Below are 18,394 nucleotides of genomic sequence, written 5' to 3' on the forward strand. Positions count from 1 at the left end.
GCTCTCTCAAAAGTAAACAAACATTAAAAAAAAAAAAAGATTCTCTCTTCCTCTCCCTCTGCCCCCCTGCCCTTCCCGTGCTCTCTCTCTCAAAAGTAAAACAAAATTCCAGATCAAGGGTGTGAGGGACTACTAAGGAAGGTCCCCATTCGAGCTCCCTTCCATTCAGTTTCAGTTAGATTACATGATTGTCCAACCGGAAACTACATTTCCTAGACCTTCCCCTGCCGCCAGGGCACTGGAGCCAGAGCTGGTTTAGTCACCTGCCCCAGGCTCCTGGCTGGAGGGTAGCCGGCAGGGAAGATCAGCAGTGTTTGACGGGGCCACACCCCTTGTGCCTGGTTAGTAGCTCCCCATGTGGGATGGGCAGTTCCATCAGCTGCAGTGGCACCTTCCTGAACTCCAGACTGCAGCTCAGTCACAGGTTGCAAACCTGAACTCAAGTGTCCCCAACCCAGGCTGCCACTCCTACTATTCTTCCAATGAGTTCCTGAGTACCCTGCTCCCATCCTTTTCTTCCTGAAGTATCTAGCATGGTTTTTGGGGGACTGCTGCTATGACAGAAAGCATTTTTGTGAAGATTTGAAAAAGGTGAAGAAAAACCTCTTTCTTGGGGCACCTGGGTGGCTCAGTCGGTTAAGCGACCAACTTCAGCTGAGGTTATGATCTCGTGGTTCGTGAGTTCGAGCTCTGCATCAGGCTCTGTGCTGACAGCTTGGAGCCTGGAGCCTGCTTTAGATTCTGTGTCGTCTTCTCTCTGCCTCCCCTGTTTGCACTCTGTCTCTCTCTCTCTCAAAAATAAACATTATAAAACAAGAAAGAAAAACCTCTTAACACTCTATCATGTTAGAAAAAAACATATAAATCTATAAAATGAATAGTGTATCCTTAAAGGTAGCATCCTTGTGCAGTACACAACCTGCCCAACTGTACATGGCAGCCTAGGTTTCAATTTCCTGCTCTGAATGCTGATGGAGACAAAATAGAAATTTTCCCAAAGTAGTAAAGGTAACTGAAACTGAGACAAAGTTATACCCTATTCTGTGTTTTCCCAAGGTTGCAAACCCCAATACCCTGAGAGGTCCAAACACCCAGAATATTCTGATGTGTGAGAAAGGGAGGCACAGAGAACAAGAAAATAAAAACGACAAATGGTTGTGAAAAACCAAACCTCAAAAAAACCACTTTAATTCCGACCTAACAGCACCAGGTGCAATGTCTGGGGACAGACTCTGGGTACAATGCTGTGTGGCGACCACTCACTCACACACGGCTCTGAGAAAGCCCCCGAGGGGGGACTTACCTTCAGGGGGCTGAGCCAAGGGGGGAAGGGGTGGCCCCAGAACAGGGGGCAGGGGCAGGCAGGGGAAAAAGGTGCTACTTCTTGGCAAAGGAGATCTTCATGGCATTGTTCTGGGTGATCTTGAAGCCCTGCAGGGCATCACGAGCAGCCCCTGCCTGTACCTCATTGTCAAACTCCACGAATGCAATATCATGCCGCCCGGGGACCAGTCGGACCTCCTTGAAGCCAGGGAACCTGAAAGAAGGGACAGACCTCAGGTATCCAGACCTGGCATCTCCTTCTAACGTTTTGGTATCTGGAGCGTAGAGGCCAGGGATGTTGCTAAGCATCCTACAAAGCACAGGATGCTCCCAGTAACAAAGGACTATCCAGCCCCAAATATGCAAAACGCTACATCGAGGAACCCTAACACAAACAGGTACACACAACATAAGCATATCGTTTAAGGAAATACTTTATGAACACCTATGCAATCATAAATAACCTAAACCAAGAAACAGGACACTGCCGCCATGTCCTTTGTCAATCATAACCCACCCACCCCATTCCAGAAACAAACACCACCCTTTTCATGATAGGCTGTTTTTCTCCATTCCCTCTTCTCTGCCCTACCTTCCTTCCCCATTAGGCAACCATCTTCAAGTTTACTAGGCATCCTTTCTTCTGCCGCTATTCTTACAAAATACCTATCGCTTGGGGCGCCTGGGTGGCTCAGTTGGTTAAGCGCCCAACTCTTGATTGCAACTCAGGTCATGATCTCACGATTTGAGTTTGGGCCCCGCCTGGGGCTCTGTGCTGACAGCTCGGATCCTGAAGCCTGCTTCAGATTCTGTGCCCCCCCACCTTCCCCGCTTGTGCACGCACTCTCTCAAAATAAACTTAAAAAATAAAAGAAGTTCTTTAGAATGTAAGATCATAAGCAGGGCCACCAGGTGAGCACACACTCCCCTTCCTTCACTAACTAGTGAACAGTTTGTGCGATAGCCACAGGGGCCTACACCCCGGCACGCAAGATTTTAAATATCCCCACCGCCAGCAAATGCAGTTCGAGTTGCCAATTATGGCCGATCCAGCCAGTGCTCCATGCCACCTCATGGCTGTTTTTTGTGCACCTTGCATTTCTGACTCAGAGGCTGGAAAGACGAAGCCCAGAACCTTGACTCCCCCACCCCTCACAAAAGTGGAGGAAGGTCCAGCATGCTCAGCTACTACTTCCTCCGTTTTTCCCTCCAGTCACCGTCCTGCCTGCAAATCCCCAGCGGGCTCAGGGCTCCACCTGCACAACCCCCAGACTGGTCCCCATGGCGCCATCTCCTGGCCATCTCCCATGGGGCCCCTGCCCAGCTACCGGCCCCACTTACTGGTTGAAAAGCATGGACAGCATGAGCTCGTTGGTCTCCTCGGGCAGGTTGGTGAGGAACAAGATGTGATTTGGTGGATTTTCGGAAAGCTGCAAGGACGTCAACAGACCCCGTGAGTCTAGTGGGGACTTACCACTTACCGCCTTCCCATTTCCCACCCTCTGCCCCACTGGAGTTCCTTCCGGTCCTTCGCCTGACACACCTGATGTTGCCTGTCGACAGTGCCTTGCCCCCATGGGACGATAAGCCACAAAGAGCACTGCTGTATCCATTAGCAGGTGCTGAGCAGAAGTTCACCAAATCAATCTAGGTTCTGGCCACCACTCTAGCCTCACCCTGCCTTTCCGAAGTTCTTCCAATAAGCATACCAATCCCTCTCTACCCCAGGGCCTGGCCCCACTGCCATATCCTTATTCTTATCATCTAATGGCACCTCCTCCGGGGGGCCTGCCCAGATCACCCACCCTAAAACAGCACCCCCACCCATCCCTCTCTAGTCCCGTGTTCTGTTTGTATGAGACCCCAGAAGTAGACACTTACAGGCTGGGCAGGTGGCATCTGCCCCGGCATAAGTTGCTGGGGGGGCATGGCCCCTGGTGGGATCTGGCCGGGCGCCAGGCCTGGAGGCGGGATCATGCCAGGCGGTGGCATGTACGGAGGCTGGCCCGGCATGTGGTGCATGATGCGGGGTGCCTGAGTCATCGGGGGCATGCCCTGCAGAGAGAGGGAGGCAGGACTGAGCGGGGCGGCTGACGGGCAGGAGACAGGTTTGGGGTCGGCAGGAGGCAGAGAGAAGAGGTCATCAGAAGAAACCCTGGGTGTGAAAGACAACAGGGAGAAAGACCCAGATTTGGAAAGAGGTGAAAAAGGGACCTATAGAGACAAAGGTCACCCAAAGGGAAATGGATGGAGCAAACCAGACCCAAGCTTCAAGGGCAAACTCAAGCCAGAAAGTTAAAAAAAAATTTTTTCTAACATAAAAAAAACCAGTCAACGTGACCTAACTTTGTTTATCAATATAGGAGCAGAAAAAAAAAAGAATACTGGAAAAAATCAAATGCTGACAACTGTTAACAAAAGGAGTGAAAAGAAACGCTAGAATGAGCAAGCTGTACTTTTCCTTCCAAAAATAAACTTCAAGGCAAAAAAAAGGGACCTGCAGAAAAAAGAACACAGTGCAAGGCAGAGGTGGACAGGGACAGTCGGGGCAGAGGCAGAAAGAGACGGGAGAGGTGGTGGCAAAGGGGGAGAAGGGAGCCAGTCTGAGGGCACACAACTCATGCACCCAGGGGAGATACCCAGGGAAGGCACCCCGGGGAGGTGGGGCCGCTAGAGTTGAAATCACAGCTGCAGACAAAACAAGGTGGACAAAAAGCTGGGTGCAGAAGAGGAGAGTGAGTAAGAACAGGGAAGCTGGGCAGTGACTCCGACACCGTTGCCAATGCCAGACAAAAGGGGAGCTGGTGTGGGTAAAAGTAGGACAAATACAGGGTGATCCGGTCAGAAAAGCCAACGTGGAGACTCAGAAATAAGGAGTAGATGCAATTCATCTATCCTACTAGGGGCTTTCTCGATTCTGTTTAGAAAACAGGACGGCTCTACTTTTTGTGGCCTCACAAAGGTCTCAAAGAGATTTTCCTGTTTCCTTCTAGAATCTTTTTTGTTCTAAGCTGTCACACTGAGGTCTCTAATTCACCTCAAGTTAACTGATACAGTTGAGGCAGAACTAATTCTTTGCCTTACAGATACCCAGTTGGCCCAGCACCATTTACCAGCAGAAAAAAAAAAAAAAAAAAAAGGCCTTTCACTACTGGACCCCAGTGGTAACTTCATAGGTGAAACAGACTGCCAGCGCCTTCCCAAAATTCCTGTTAGCATTCTGATTGCAACTGTGTTGAGTTTTAGACCAATGTGGAGAACTGACATCTCAACAAGTCTTGATTGAGTCTCGCATCCATTTGTTGAATTCATCTCCCACTTCTCTCAGCGAGATTCTGTTGTTTTGGTGGGGGGTTCTACACACCTTCCGTTGGATTTACTCCCGAGCTCTTTTTCAGTTTGGAGTCTACTTCTTTGGTGCTAGCACACGGAAATAAAACTTCTTCCGTACCGACCTTATGTCTGGTGGCCCTGCTAAATTAAATTCGCTAATCCAGAAAAAGTTGATGCGTGGCTTCCTCTGGATTTTCTGCACAGGCATTAACTTAAAAGACACAGGCAGCAGGATCAATGTCAAGGGGAGGAAAAAAAAAAAAAAAACAAAGGACTGAGACACAGAGAGAGATCCTGAGAAAGCTGGGCAAGCAAGGAGGCATTTCTAAGTGCAGACACCATTACACAGGTGTTTAATCCCTGAGACAGGCGCACAATCTCTAGAAGGAAATGAAGGAGAGGGGGTGTGAATGCCCAAGGGGAGACCCCTACACATACACTGTGCCCATAAGCCAGGCCATGAGGAAGGCCTGATGGGGGAAAGAGCCGTATCCCTGGGCTCTGGCTTACCGGGACAGGCCCCTGGACAGCCCCCACCACGGGGGCGGCTGCCCCACCCTGCACGGCCTTCTTAGCAGCTGGGGTCTCCTGGCTCTTGGGCTTCCTCTTCTCCCGCTTGCGGTCCCGCTCCACGAAGGTGCCCTTCATCTTGGCAATGATATCCGAGTCAGTCTTGGCATACTGAATGCGCTGCCAAACAGAGAGCAGAAGGGTGAAGAATGTAGATTTATTTCAAGGCCAAATGGCCCGGGTACAAGAGCAGACCTTCCCAGTCACTCCGAGAGCCATGTTACAGAAATCACCAGCCTCAACATTCTCATCTGTAAAATGGGGACTGTGGTATTTCCCATTCGAAAGGATGAGTCTAAGGACTAAATGAGCTGAAGTGCTTTGAAGAGTAGCTGGCATGTAGTTCGGTCACTAGGTGTTGAAGGGAAAATGGGACAGTCCTGGGCATCGGGCCAAAGGCAGAAAGCCTGAGGAAAAAAAGGGCAACACAGGAACACTGTGCAAGGGGGTTCCGGTCACACCACAGTTTAGACTCCCAGGCTAATAAATCTCAACCTCAATAGTCTATGGATAACCTAGACTCTGTGGGTACAGCAATGAGCCTATCAAAAGGCCCCTGCCCTCATGCTGTAATTCGCTGAGGAAGACACAATGAAAAAAGATTAAAAAGTGAACTGTAGGGGCGCCTGGGTGGCTTAGTCGGTTAAGCATCTGACTTCGGCTCAGGTCACAATCTCACGGTTCATGGGTTCGAGCCCCGTGTAGGGCTCTATGCTGACAGCTCAGAGCCAGGAGCCTGCTTCTGATTCTGTATCCCACCACCCCCGCACCTCTCCCGCTCATGCGGTCTCTCTCTCAAAAATAAACATTAAAAAAAAAAGAAAGTGAACTGGAGAAGTGGGTGGGAAGTGTTGAAAAAACTGAAAATTTCAGGGGCGCCTGGTGGGCTTAGTCTGTAGAGCATGGGACTCTCAATCTCAGGGTCAGGAGTTCAAGTCCCACATAGGGTGTGAAACCTACATTAAAAAAAAAAAAATGATTAAGAATTGAAAATTTCATGGGGCGCCTGAGTGGCTCAGTTGGTTGAATGTCCAACTCTGGATTTCAGCTCAGGTCATGACGTCGTTTGTGAGATCGAGCCTGGTGTTGGGGTCTGGAGACCGCGGAACTTGCTTGGGATTCTCACTCCCTTTCTGCTCCTCCCAGGCTTGTAGGTACACATGTGCTTATGCTCCCTCACTCAAAATAAATAAATGTTTAAAAAAAAAAATTTTAGATGTGGCCAGGAAAGGCCTCAATGATGTGACCCTGGTGTAGAGACAGAGGAATGGAGGGAAAGAGCCTTCTAGCAAAGGACCAGCAGAGTGAAGGTGTGCAGTGTGTTCAAGGAAAGGCAAGATCAATGCAGACTAGGAGGGAGGAGATAAGATCACAGAGGCATCGGAGGAACTCTGGAGACCTTGGTGAAACTTGGTTTTTTTTTTTCCTGAGAAAGCTGGGAGCCATGGAGTGTCATAAGCAGGGAGTGATGAGACTTCACTGGTGTGCTGGAAGAAACGCTGTGGCTGCGGCACAGAGAACAGCCTGTGGGGAGCAGGGGTCAGAGCAGAGACCAGGTCAGCAGCAGGGGAGGGGTGAGGAGTAGGCAGCGGTGGATATTTTGAAGGTAGGGTTGACAGGCTCCCCGACAGAGCTCACTGGTGCTTGAGTATTTGATATGGTCCAAGGGGTGATTTGGGAAGCAGAGCAGGGAGGAGGATCAAGTAAGATCGTGGTCTTTATACTTCAAAAACTAATTTCTAGCTGCTCCAGAAAAACATCAGAAGATGTGGCCAACACGCCCAGAGAAAACAGCAGGCAAATCAGTGCCCCCTCCCAACATGGAGGGGAGGGTTCCAGGCTACCCCACGGCCCCCAGGGCCCGCTGTCTTCCACAGGAGGCGATCTGCCTGGGACCTGGACACCTGAGCATTGCTTTCCCTACCCAAGGGAGTAGGTTCAGGGAGGCATATTCCAATCAGATGTAACTCAAACACTGGTTAAGAGGGACAAGGGGAAAGGCCCCAGGAACCAAAGATGTCTGCCAGTGATGTGGCAGGAATTCTAGTTCAGGGCGGGCACTTTAAGCCATTCTTCACCTCCCAGAAGGCAGCCCCCCCCCGGCCGGCCACTTAGTCTCCTGAACACCTGCAACCCACCCGATTCTCCCCATTCACGACCCCCCGCGCTGGTCCTGGCCCAAACCCTCACACCTGGGAAGCTGACCCAGCCTCCCCTAACCTCCCCCCTCAAATCCATTCTCCCAACGGCCAGAGGCAACTCCCTAAACCCTTCCATGGCTCCCCACCACCCGCAGAGTCAAGTCCACTTGCAAGACAAACTCTGGCCCCTGGGCCTGACTTCTGACTTGCTCTCCAGGCCATACTCTGCCCCCACTCCCACCCTTTCGCTCCAGCCAAACAGACTTGACCCACTTTCCTAATGTTCTCGGTTATCTAACGCTTTCTCCCCTGCTTCCCCCAGCTAGTCTTTCTCCTTGGAGCCTCAAATCCAGAAAGCCTTCCCTGAACCCCTGGACTGGGTAAGGTGCCTCCTCTAAGCTCTCCAAGCTCTGGGCACCTCCCCCATCCCAGCCCTGACACTTCTAAGAGGTCACCATCTGGGGGCACTGTGTGTCCTCCACCCCCACCCCAGTACAAAGAACAGTGAATGCTGACAAACAGCAAGAGGGACTGCCGACTTTAGGAGACTGGACGGCGGGAGACGGGAGGCCCAGACCCATCCAGTCTGCCACAGCACCGCGGTGCACGCACACCCTCCACACCCACAGCGCTCACCATGGGCTTGTCATAGAAGGGGAAGCCCTGCATGGAGCGCAGGGCGTTGGTGGCGCTGCTGACCTCCTTGAAGATGACAAAGGCCTGGCCCCTCATCTTCAGGCTTCGGGAAACCAGGATATCCAGGATCTGGCCAAACTGGGAGAAGATGGCGTACAGGGACTTCTTCAGCTCTGCAGGGGGAGGAAGGAAAGCACCCGTGGGTGACTGGAGGTCTTGGTACCTTGTCCTGGGGGTTGAGTTCCTTTTTCAGAGCCAGGCACGGCCCAGAATGGACACCGTCAGCCAAAGGCCATGGTGCCACAGGTCTGGAACCCCCAAGAGGCAGCAACACCAGCAGCGGCCAAGAATCACTGGGATGGGTCGTGTGCGCTCCCCTGTGTGCACGGACAGTACTGGTACCTGCCTCCTGGGGCTGTCGCATAAAGTACAGGAGCCACACGTAACAAAGGGCACATGGTAAATGCTCGATACACGTGAGCATTCTTTTCTTTGTCACCGGCACCTTGACCCAGGCCTGTGTGACGTGGCCCTGGCCAACATCTCCAATATCATCCCCCCACACTCCACCCCTCTCCCGTTATCTCTAGCCGCACTGGCCTCACAGCCCTTTCTCAGGCCGGTACACACGTGTGGCCTCAGGACCTTTGCGCTGGCTGCTGCCTCCACGGCAAAGACCTTTCTCCTTCTGGTCACCCAGGTCTCAGTAAAAGTGTTCCCACCACAGAGACCTTCCCCGACCACCCTGTCTAAATAAATGCCACCTACTGTCGCTCTCTCCACTCCTTGTACCTAACTGCTTTTCCCTCCCGGCATTTCCCACCTCCTGACGTCACGCTGGCTAACCTGCCGTTTAGCTATCCTGAAGAGCCACAAGCCTCTCCACTGTTTACTGCAGTACCCCCATGCTCAGTGCAGGCTGTAGCACCCACGCTTCTCCAAAATCAGTTGCATGAATAACAATACCACTAAACGTCTTTTTACGGAAAGAACTTCACTAAATTCTCACAACCGCTTCCTGAGGCAGCAACTGTAATGGTCTCACTTTTTTAATAACGTGGAAACAGGCTCTCAGAGGATTTGTCACTGGCTCAACAGGAGTGTCCCGAAGGTACCGGGAAGAGCCTTAGAGAGCTGGGATGGGGGCCAGGACCCAAGTCCATCTGAACCCAAGGCCACCATAGATCACTAACAAACTGCCATACCTAACAGAATATAATACCAGGGCCCCTGGGTGGCTCAGTCGGTTGAGCATCTGATTTCAGCCCAGGTCATGATCCCACAGTTTGTGAGTTCGTGAGTTTGAGCCCCGCTTCAGGCTCTGTGTTGACAGCTCGGCACCTGGAGCCTGCTTTGAATTGTCTCCCTCTCTCTCCGCCCCTCCCCTGCTCATGCTCTGTCTCTCTCTCAAAAATAAAATGTTAAAAGAAAAAAATTTCAAACAGAAAAGGCACCCGAGCTGAAGATACTTGCTTTAAGACTAGGTGAGGAAAGAAAAGAAAATTCAGGAGAGGGTGGGGTCAAGAGGGAAGTAAAAGGTGTTCTGGCGCAGTCAGCCAAAAATTCTGCTGACACCATTTCTGGTGTTGGTCTCCATCCGCCACACCCGTGAACCCAGTTTGGGGCTCGGCCATTCCCCCGGACTCTGGGCCTCTCTTTCCCTTCTCTCCTGCCCACTCAAGTTCACCCTCCACACATCGTGTCCCTCGCCTGGCTCCCAGATGCCCTCAGGACAAAGTCTATGGGCCTATCCTCCCACAAGATCCCATGAGCTATCAGCGCACTGCTCACTGGAAGGTTCTGAGTCCCAAGCCTCAGTCACACACAACTACTTGGTAGTTTCCAGAATAGCCTGGGCTCTCTTTTGCTCCTACACACCATCATATGTTGGTCCAGGTTCAGAACGCTCTTCTCCCTCATATCATATATACTGTTTCTTCGACCTGGAAGGCTTTTCCAAGACATCTCCTCTTCTACGAATGGGAACAAATCCCTCTATCTAGATGCTCAAACCCAGTCCTGATCACTCTGGTTGTGCTTCCCAATCATGGCCCTGGCGACTCTGGGCTATCACTGTCTGGAAGCAGGTCTGTCTTTCCCAATGGAATATGGCTCCATGAAGGCAAAACGGGGAATGTCTGTCACCGGGTGTTTTCCCAGCATCATAGAGAATTGGCTGAGCATGATACTCTAGGAGCATATAAGGAATTTATGTGGCTTGTTTTGCTTTCTTCAACAGTAACTTTATTGGTAACCTCAAAACTTAATCCCAGCAAGCTCCATTGGTTCTCCCAACAATTTTCTTAAGGTGATAATAAGAGCTAAGTTCCATCCAGCCCATACTAACTGCCAGGTACCATAAAAGTCAACACCGTTTGGATGTTTAGCTAATTTAATCCACGTAACATCCACGCAAAGAAAATATTAGGACTTTGCTCAATTTTCAAATATAGAAAATAAGGTTCAATCAAGGTGATAATGTCAAAAATCGAGTTCTTAAGCAGAATTCCGTAGTGGTGGCCTCAACCACTTTACCTTGCTGCATGACCCTGGGCAAATCACATCATGCCTGAGCCTGTCTCCTTATCTGAGAAACAGGAGTAATAGCTCCTTCCTGAAGGTTTGTTGTTGAAAATTTACTGTAACAGAGATTTACATACCAGTACCTGGTAACAGTGCTAGCCATCGTTACTATGATCTCATTTTCTTTTTGAAATTAAAACCTATCCATTGTGGGCTGATCGGGGAGAACAAACACCACAATGACCAAGACAATCCCAGAGCTTACCCTCATGCTCACATAACAGCCCAGAGCAATCAGGGCTTGAGCGGGAGATATCCAGGGCCTACGGGAAGTCAGAGGCAGGCACCCGTGGGGAAAGAGGATGGGGAAAGCTTCTTGGAGGCGTCCTGTGAGCTGAAGCCTTGAAGGATGGACAGTGACCAAGTTGATGGCCAAGCTGATAAGATGAACTGAAGGAGTGTTAGAGACACAATGCAGCGTGGGCAAAGGCTCAAGGATTAACCCTAACAGTTTGGCTGGCTAGAGAAAGGGAAGGAAGAGAAGTGAATGCTGGAGATGGAAGAGTGCGAGGTAACCTGGAATCTGGACTATCCTGAGAACTCACCATCCTTCTTGATCTTCTCGTTGAGGTTGTTGATATAAATAGTGTGGTTGGGGCGGGTCTCGGGGACTGCCATGGAGAGAGGTGCCGAGGTAGAGCTGAAAGAAGGAAAAAGGTTAACTTCAGCCCTGGGTTTCTCCGAATCCTTTGCCCCAAAGCGGGCTTAACGGGCTGCTCAGGGATCTTCCTTTCACGAGGAAGCCAGGAGAGGCGGGAAGGAGGCAGAGATTGGAAAACAAAGCGAAAGCAGGACACGGCTCCGCCTCCCCGCGTGGGAAATCTCGAGAGGTTTACTACGAGTCCCAGGATGCTCTACGCGAACCAGTAGGCGGAGCGTCCTAAGTGGCAACTCCCATAGGCCCACGAGCTCAAAGGGCGGCCCAGGAGAAAAAGTGCGAATGTAAGAGCCAGTTAAGGAGAGACAACTCCGCAGCGCCCTAACCTCGCGCAGCGGGAAAATAGTTTCTCCACAGGAGGCACGGGAAAGCCCAGGCGCCAAGCGCTCCGCCCGCCCGGCGTAGATGGCCGCCTGCACCCCAGATTACTCACCAACAGAGGCGCAGCTCACGCAAGTGTCGCCTCCTACGTTTCTGAGAGCCGACTGTAAAGGCTTCCTCTCCTGGTCCCGCCCTTGTCTTTCTGCAAGCCAATCCCGTGCCGAAACTCAGCAGTTTAACCAATCAGAGTAATCCTCGCCCCTTCGCCCAAAACTTGCCAATCAAAACGACATTTGGGTTCCCGCCTCGGCCGAAAACGCCCCACCGGACCCGCCCCTGGGGGCCCACGGACCAATCAGTGAAGGCCGAGCCCCATCACGCGCTTCTTGCCAATGGAGAAGTCGCTCGCGCTTCAGTCTCTTCCGGGGGCAGTCCTTTGATAGCTTCTCCTCTCCCCCACCGCCCTGCCTTTTCTCGTCACGTGACGCCACTGGGCGGGACACGGATCGCGAGTACTACCACGTGATATGGGAAAAAATGTGTGCTGCGGCCACCATTTTGCTGGAAGAGGAGGAGCGTTTTATTTTCAGGCTCCACTACCTATCCCGGCGGTGTTGCGGCTCACAACGTTCTCCGATCCCTGAACCTTCCCCAGCCCACGGGACTTTTCCTTTTGCGCTCTGATTCCAGGACCTTCTCTACGACTAAGCCATTCTCCCTGCCGGGTGTCTTTTTGATCTCTTGACCTCTGATTCAAAGGTCAGCTTGAAGGTTCCGAACTCGGGCCTGGAATGTGAGGGGTTACAGAGCCTAAATTCCCTAGTCTCTAGCCCTGGGCCCCGAAGTCCCACCCCGTAGGGCCTCGCCCCAGGTCCTATCCTTCGTTTTCCCAAAACTGACTCCCGAGTTTCCAGACCTGGCCCGGGATGATACCGTAACTTTTACTAAATTACCCTCCTTGAGCCTGGCAAAGCAACCCCAAACCACAAATCTATTCCCGGATAAAAGACCACTCCCTGTTAACTGTTAGATCTCTGATGATACGGGTCAGCCTAACCCCTGCTCCCCTAGTTCCACATGTCAGTCCTGATCCTTTTAATCCCACTGCTCGGCACCCAAGTTCTGGAACTCCGCTGTAAAACCTCCAGAACTTCCATCCCTGCGATTAACTCATTTTAGAGGATCCATCCCTCTCCCATCCTCAAATCTTCCAGGCTATGCATGCCGTAGGAGACCCAAAAATGAGTTCTCCATGCTCTCCTCCCCTAGAGCCCCCAGCCCCTTCTCCAGGAATCCCTGTTCCCCAAGGACCTATCACTCCACCTCTTTCTCTGCCCCCAAACCTGCCCAATTTAGCTTTGCTGCCCCCTGCCTCGAGTCTCCAGGCCCCTATTCCCCCACCACCCCCATTGCCGCCTCCACCCGCCGTTGGGGGGCCGGCTCCCCCTCATGTCTTCGGTCTAGAGAAGAGCCAGCTCCTGAAGGAGGCTTTAGAGAAGGCCGGCCCAGTCCCCAGGAGCAGAGATGACGTGAAGAGGCTCCTGAAGCTGCAGAAGGACCGGTAGGGTCTCACCGAACCACCTGTCCGCAGATCACTTCTGCCATCTCCTCTTGGGGTTTCCCATTTCCTCAAGGTCAAACAGCCTGAGTGCTTCAGCCCCCTACTTAGACCTGTTCAGTGGTGTACCTTCACCAAAGAAGAGAGATCCTGCCCTCACAGGCACCTAGTCCAGCAGCAGAGACAGATCCCTCCCTCACCAGTGACAGAGCTGTAATGAGGGAGTCCTGAGGGATCACAAGGCCAAGGCTGGCGGGGGAGGTGTTAGTGGGGCCTGCCTGGAGAAGGGGACCCCTGAGAGCTATCCTGTAGGTGCAGGGGTATGCGATGAGGGGAGTAAACAAACTGTTCAGAGGTGCGGGCTGAAATGGAAAGGTGTTCTTTTCAGGCATCTGCAAATATTTCTTTCACAGGATGGTGGGGGGCAGGTAGTAAACATGGGGTTCCACAGGTGGACCGGAGCCAGATCACACAGAGCACGGGCGCCACGTGGAGGAAGGTGGACTGTCCTGAGGGCACCGGGGAGCCATTCAGGGGCTTTGCACAGAGAGGGAGGCTACCTGAGGGGAGTAGGGGTGGTAAGACAGTCAGGGGGCCCAAGAGACCCAGGCAGGAGGGGGCTAGACCTGGCCTTGAGGCTGTGGTGGGTGAGCCGATACAATGAGTTACTCAGACCCGTGGAAGAAACCCCCAGCTCTCTAGATAAGTTTATAATCTGTTCTAAATGCCCTAACCAAAGGGAGGCAAATGTAATGCAAGTAACAATCACCCGTTATTCCAGGTCTGCCGTTTATCAGGCCCTGTGCTAAGTGTTCTTAGGTATGTACTTTATCCTCTCAGTGATTCTTTGAAATAGGAACTATGATGTCATTTTCCATATAAAGGAACGGAGGCTCAAGAAGGTGAAGAGGTTAGAAGAGGTAGAGCCCAATTTGCATTCAGGCGGCTTTTAACCACTGTGCTGTAATAACACCTTTCATCCGGAGGGTGCCCCAAACTGGGAACCAGGAGCTTTAGGTTCCCCCCCGACCCCAGTCTTGCTCTTGGAACAGAAATACTGTCTAAGCAAGTTGCCCTTCCCCTCCTGAGCCCTGGGGCAGGATCGGGATCAAAATTTTCGGAGTGGCCCCCCCAAGGGTGGGGCTGGGCAGGCCTGCGAGGGCTCATTAGCAGGGTGATCTCTTAGGCCGTGAGCATGTTGTTACCTGTTTCTACTCTAGGCTGAGTTAAGGAATCTTCATCCCTATTTGACAGGCACGGGAAGGGAGAAAAAAATCACAGGAAGCGTATAGGTATAGAGACACCTCTTTGAGAAATGTTCTCTAATTAGTCCATTTTTCTGGCTCCTAGTGGCAAAGCTTTTACACGTCTGTCCTTTGCTCCTTCAATAACTGAGAGAAGGAGCAGGGAGGGAGCAGAAGGTGGAAGAAGGGTTCCCACTGAGCAGATGAGGAACACTGAGGCCTGGGAAGGGAGAGGTGTCTCCTCAGGGGAGAAGGAAGTCTTCATCAGAGCCTGGAGCTGCCCTCAGGCTTTAGGACAGCCAGGCCGGGCGCCTTTCACCACCCCTCAACACCACTGTTGCAGGATTTTTTGCCACAATACCCGGGGTTTATTGTCTCGCAGCTTCGAAGAGTGAAGAGGTGGACACAAAATGAGCAGCAGGCAAAAAGTTTACTGGACTATAAGATGAGAAAGTAAGAATAGTACGAAAGTGCTCTTTGCAGAGGGGACCTTTGAAAGTGAACGCCCAAGGACTCTAGGCAAGGGTCCTTGTTTTCTAAGGTTCTGGTCACCCTCCCCCCCCCTTCCGCTTTGTTCCTTCTCAGGTTATTGGCTGGACAACTCTAGGTGCTGGGTTGTCCACTCCTGATTGGCTCGTTTCCATTGTAAGAGGTGGTCTATGGCCCCACCGTTCCTTGTGGGTTGTAAGACTTTAGGGTCTGATATTTAGTCGGGTCTTTTGTCAAATTCCTGAGGGAGTAGGTAGTGTCTGTTAACATTCTTAAGAGGAGCCTTACCCCTGGGGGGGGGGGGGTTGCTGTGGTCAGACACTCCCAGCATTGTGCCAAAATATGTCTCTCCCCACCCAGGGACCTCAGGTCCTAATCCTTTCGCTCTCTGCCTGTTTTATCCTATTTTTTTCCAATCATACTGTTGACAGGCAGACCTCAAGGGGGGACCGAGGAGCTGGTTCCCCTGTGACCTGAGCGCGGCTCTTATTCAGTTTCAGAAGTGACTTGCAGTGGATCCTCTTCTGTGCCGACCTGCCCTCCCTCATCCAGGAAGGCCCTCAGTACGTGCCCTGATCTGGGACCCCAACCCCTGTCTGCCTTTGCTGTGCTTCCAGAGAACCTATCTGTAGGGTAGGGGGCGTGGGTTCATCCCAGCCCGCATGAGGCAAGGAGGAGGGGTGGGAAAGGGGGAACTTGAGGGGGCGGGGGTCCAGGGCGCATGCGGAGTAAACTGCTGGAATGGATGAGCAAGTAAGCAAGTGAACGGTCTTCATCTCTGACTCCACTTCTTCCGCACCTCCTCCTCCTGAAAGCCCAGGTGACTTTCCCCACCCTCCCATTGTCCCTGCAGCCCTCCAGCCCTGGCCACAGGCCATGGTCTCCCTCTCCCCCAGGAAGAGGGAAGTGAGGTCTCCCCACCGGGCCTGGGAGAAGGAGGGAAACCCCCAGTGCAGTAGACCTGTTCCCCACACTCCAGCTTCCGGGACAGAGAGGGCCCAGTAAAGACCCGACTTAGGGGTTCAGGGACTGGGCTTGTCTCTCTCCAGGTGTGGGCTGGTGGCCTTGTGGATGGCAGGCACGCTCCTGGCACCGCCCAGCGGCATCCCCCTGGAGAGACTTGTGCAGATGGCCGTGGACAGAGGCTACACGGCCCAGGGAGAGATGTTCTCCGGTGAGTTGGGTGCAGAAGGGTCGCAAGCCAGGCGTGCAAGGAGACCCCGTTCCGTTCTTCAGGCCCTTCTCCCCACCCAGTAGAGTGTTATGAGTTGGACTCTGGAAACAGGATGTCTTCATTCCCCCGCCCAGCTCTGCCACCTCCTGCCAAGTGGCTGTGGACACGCAGCTTGCCGTCTCTGTGCCTCATTTTCTGCATTTGTACAAAGAGGTGGCGGTTATGGTGACGATTAAAGGCGCCGATCCTCAGTTAGCCCGTGGCTTGGAGCCAAGCACATGGTGATCCTTCTGTCTGTGTCGTCCTGCAGTGGCCAACATGGGCAAGCTGGCCCAGGAGGCACTGGGCTGCCAGGCTGAGCTGCTCTGCGGTGGCCTGGGTGGTCCCAACAGAGACCGTGTCCTGCGGCACCTCGTCTCCGGACATCCCTTGCTCATCCCGTATCCCAGGGCCTAGAAGGGAGCTGGGTGGGGATGGGGAAGGGTCGTTCCCAGGACCACACCGCAGCTTTGGCCTTAACCCCAGTGGCAGCTACGACGAGGACTTCAACCACGAGCCGTGTCAGAGGAAGGGCTACAAGGCCCACTGGGCAGTGAGCACAGGTGGGTCTTCCCTCCCGCATCCCTGTATGCTCACCCTGGATGTCCCTAGCCCCCATCACCCCTACATTCTCACCCTTATGCTGGCATTTCACTCATACTTGAGGCAGGGACTGGGGCTGGGCTGTCCCTGTCCCTGTCCCAGCAGGGTACTCAGCAGGGACCTGGCAGGGAGCAGGTGACTCAGTATCTGCCAGTCACTGTTTCTGTAAACAGAAGCTCAGAGCATAGACTTTAGAATCAAACAGGACTCCAGGTCTGGTCCAGCCACTTCCAGGCTCTGTGACCCTGGGCTTCCATTTCTCCGTCTGGAAATCAGGATGACAGTGGGCAAAGTACATAAAATCTGAACAACGCAGGCACTTTGCTCGTGTCAGTAAACAGCGATCGGCCTGGTCATTCCCAGCTGCCTACAAGAAGGTTGATTCACACATTAGGTGGCCTGGATTGAGGCTCCCCCCATGCCGGGGTCTGTGGCCTCGAGGGCTCCACTGAGCATTGTTTTTGTTTTTTGTTTTTTTCACTAGACAGCAGGAGAGGATCGGGTGATGATACTTGCTCTGTTTAATGCCACCTCCCCTCCCTGTGCTACTAGGCTGGAGGAGGCGGGACTTAAAAAAGCCTGGAGCCTGGAGCCAGATACCCTGGGTCAGTCCCAGCCCAGCTGTGTGCCCATGGCCCACTGACTTCTCTGTAATGTGGTGTGAGGGTGGTACCACGCCTACCCTGAAGGGCTACGGCGGGGAGCTCACTCCAGCTCACAGCCTCTGCTCTCCTCCCAGGGGTCCTGCTGGGGACGCAGGCTGTGCCAGGCCTCGGCTATTCTGAGGACCCCGAGCTGCCAGGTCTGTTCCACCCGGTGCCCAGCACAGCCCGCCAGCCACCATCCCTGCCAGAGGAAGGTTCCCCAGGAGCCGTCTACCTTCTCTCCAAGCAGGGCAAGAGTTGGCATTACCAGCTGTGGGACTACGACCAGGTCCGGGATAGCAACCTGCAGCTGACAGACTTCTCGCCCTCGCGGGCCGCTGATGGCCGGGCATACGTGGTGCCCGCTGGAGGAGTGCGGGCCGGCCTCTGTGGCCAGGCCCTGCTCCTCAGCCCGAAGGACTCCAGCTGCTAGCCTGCTGCATCCCTGAGCCGGGTGACAGGGCTCCCGGCCACAGCTCGGCTCTGTCACCATTTGAAGAGTGCCCCAGTGTCCTTTTTCCAACAGCCGTGGGAGTGGGCTCTGTTCCTGAGGACCTCCAGCCAGAGATCCTCCATGCAGAGGCCCCCTCCCACTCCCCGTATGTCTCCTTCTCCCACACTCGCCCCCGGTAGTAAGCTCCTACTGTGTGGCTGGGAGCAAAGCCAGGAGCAGCTAGACAAGCTCCCTGTCCAGGAAAGACACTGACCACAGGTCAACCCGCAGGTCCCATCTGTCCCACCTGAATGTTGCATCCAGCCATTTTTCACTGGTGACCATCCTCCTCTCTCTGGACTGGAGCCTCCTCACTAGACCCTTTGCTGCCCCCCAGTCTGTTCCCATGGAGCCTAGGAAGCCTTGCTTTTTAAAATGCAAACCAGGGGCGCCTGGGTGGCTCAGTCGGTTGAGCGTCCGACTTTAGCTCAGGTCATGATCTCACAGTTCGCGAGTTCAAGCCCTGCATCAGGCTCTGAGCCTGCTTGGGATTCTGTGTCTCCTTCTCTCTCTGCCCCTCCCCTGCTCATGCCCTGTCTCTGTCTCAAAAAGTAAATAAAAACATTAAAAAAAATGTTTAAATGC

At 53.0% G+C, this 18,394-nt stretch overlaps 2 protein-coding genes across 5 annotated transcripts; one reads left to right on the plus strand and one right to left on the minus strand.

Annotated features, from left to right (window-relative positions):
- Positions 1-1,155: 1,155 nt before the first annotated feature.
- SNRPA (small nuclear ribonucleoprotein polypeptide A) lies at positions 1,156-11,851 on the minus strand. The gene is made up of 7 exons (XM_007087238.3): positions 11,678-11,851; positions 11,132-11,226; positions 8,004-8,176; positions 5,167-5,346; positions 3,205-3,378; positions 2,665-2,753; positions 1,156-1,537 (listed from the first exon to the last, which is right to left on the minus strand). The coding sequence occupies exons 2-7, from the start codon at positions 11,202-11,204 to the stop codon at positions 1,378-1,380; spliced, it is 849 nt and encodes a 282-aa protein (XP_007087300.1). The 5' UTR covers positions 11,205-11,226; positions 11,678-11,851; the 3' UTR covers positions 1,156-1,377.
- A 15-nt stretch (positions 11,852-11,866) lies between these two features.
- CE2H19orf54 (chromosome E2 C19orf54 homolog) lies at positions 11,867-18,239 on the plus strand. Of its 4 annotated transcripts, none has more exons than XM_042969424.1 (7): positions 11,867-13,126; positions 15,357-15,419; positions 15,906-16,030; positions 16,341-16,470; positions 16,562-16,632; positions 17,161-17,277; positions 17,412-18,239. In XM_042969424.1, the coding sequence occupies exons 1-7, from the start codon at positions 12,783-12,785 to the stop codon at positions 17,747-17,749; spliced, it is 1,188 nt and encodes a 395-aa protein (XP_042825358.1). In that variant the 5' UTR covers positions 11,867-12,782; the 3' UTR covers positions 17,750-18,239. The 4 variants fall into 4 exon arrangements, with proteins under 4 accessions (XP_042825358.1, XP_042825357.1, XP_042825360.1 ...); XM_042969423.1 differs by having other exon boundaries at positions 11,869-13,126; positions 15,351-15,419; XM_042969426.1 differs by having other exon boundaries at positions 11,869-13,126; positions 15,351-15,419; positions 17,225-17,277; positions 17,412-17,722.
- Positions 18,240-18,394: the final 155 nt, after the last annotated feature.

Source organism: Panthera tigris, chromosome E2 (genome assembly GCF_018350195.1).
Source record: "Panthera tigris isolate Pti1 chromosome E2, P.tigris_Pti1_mat1.1, whole genome shotgun sequence".
In the NCBI taxonomy this organism is placed as follows: Eukaryota; Metazoa; Chordata; class Mammalia; order Carnivora; family Felidae; genus Panthera; species Panthera tigris.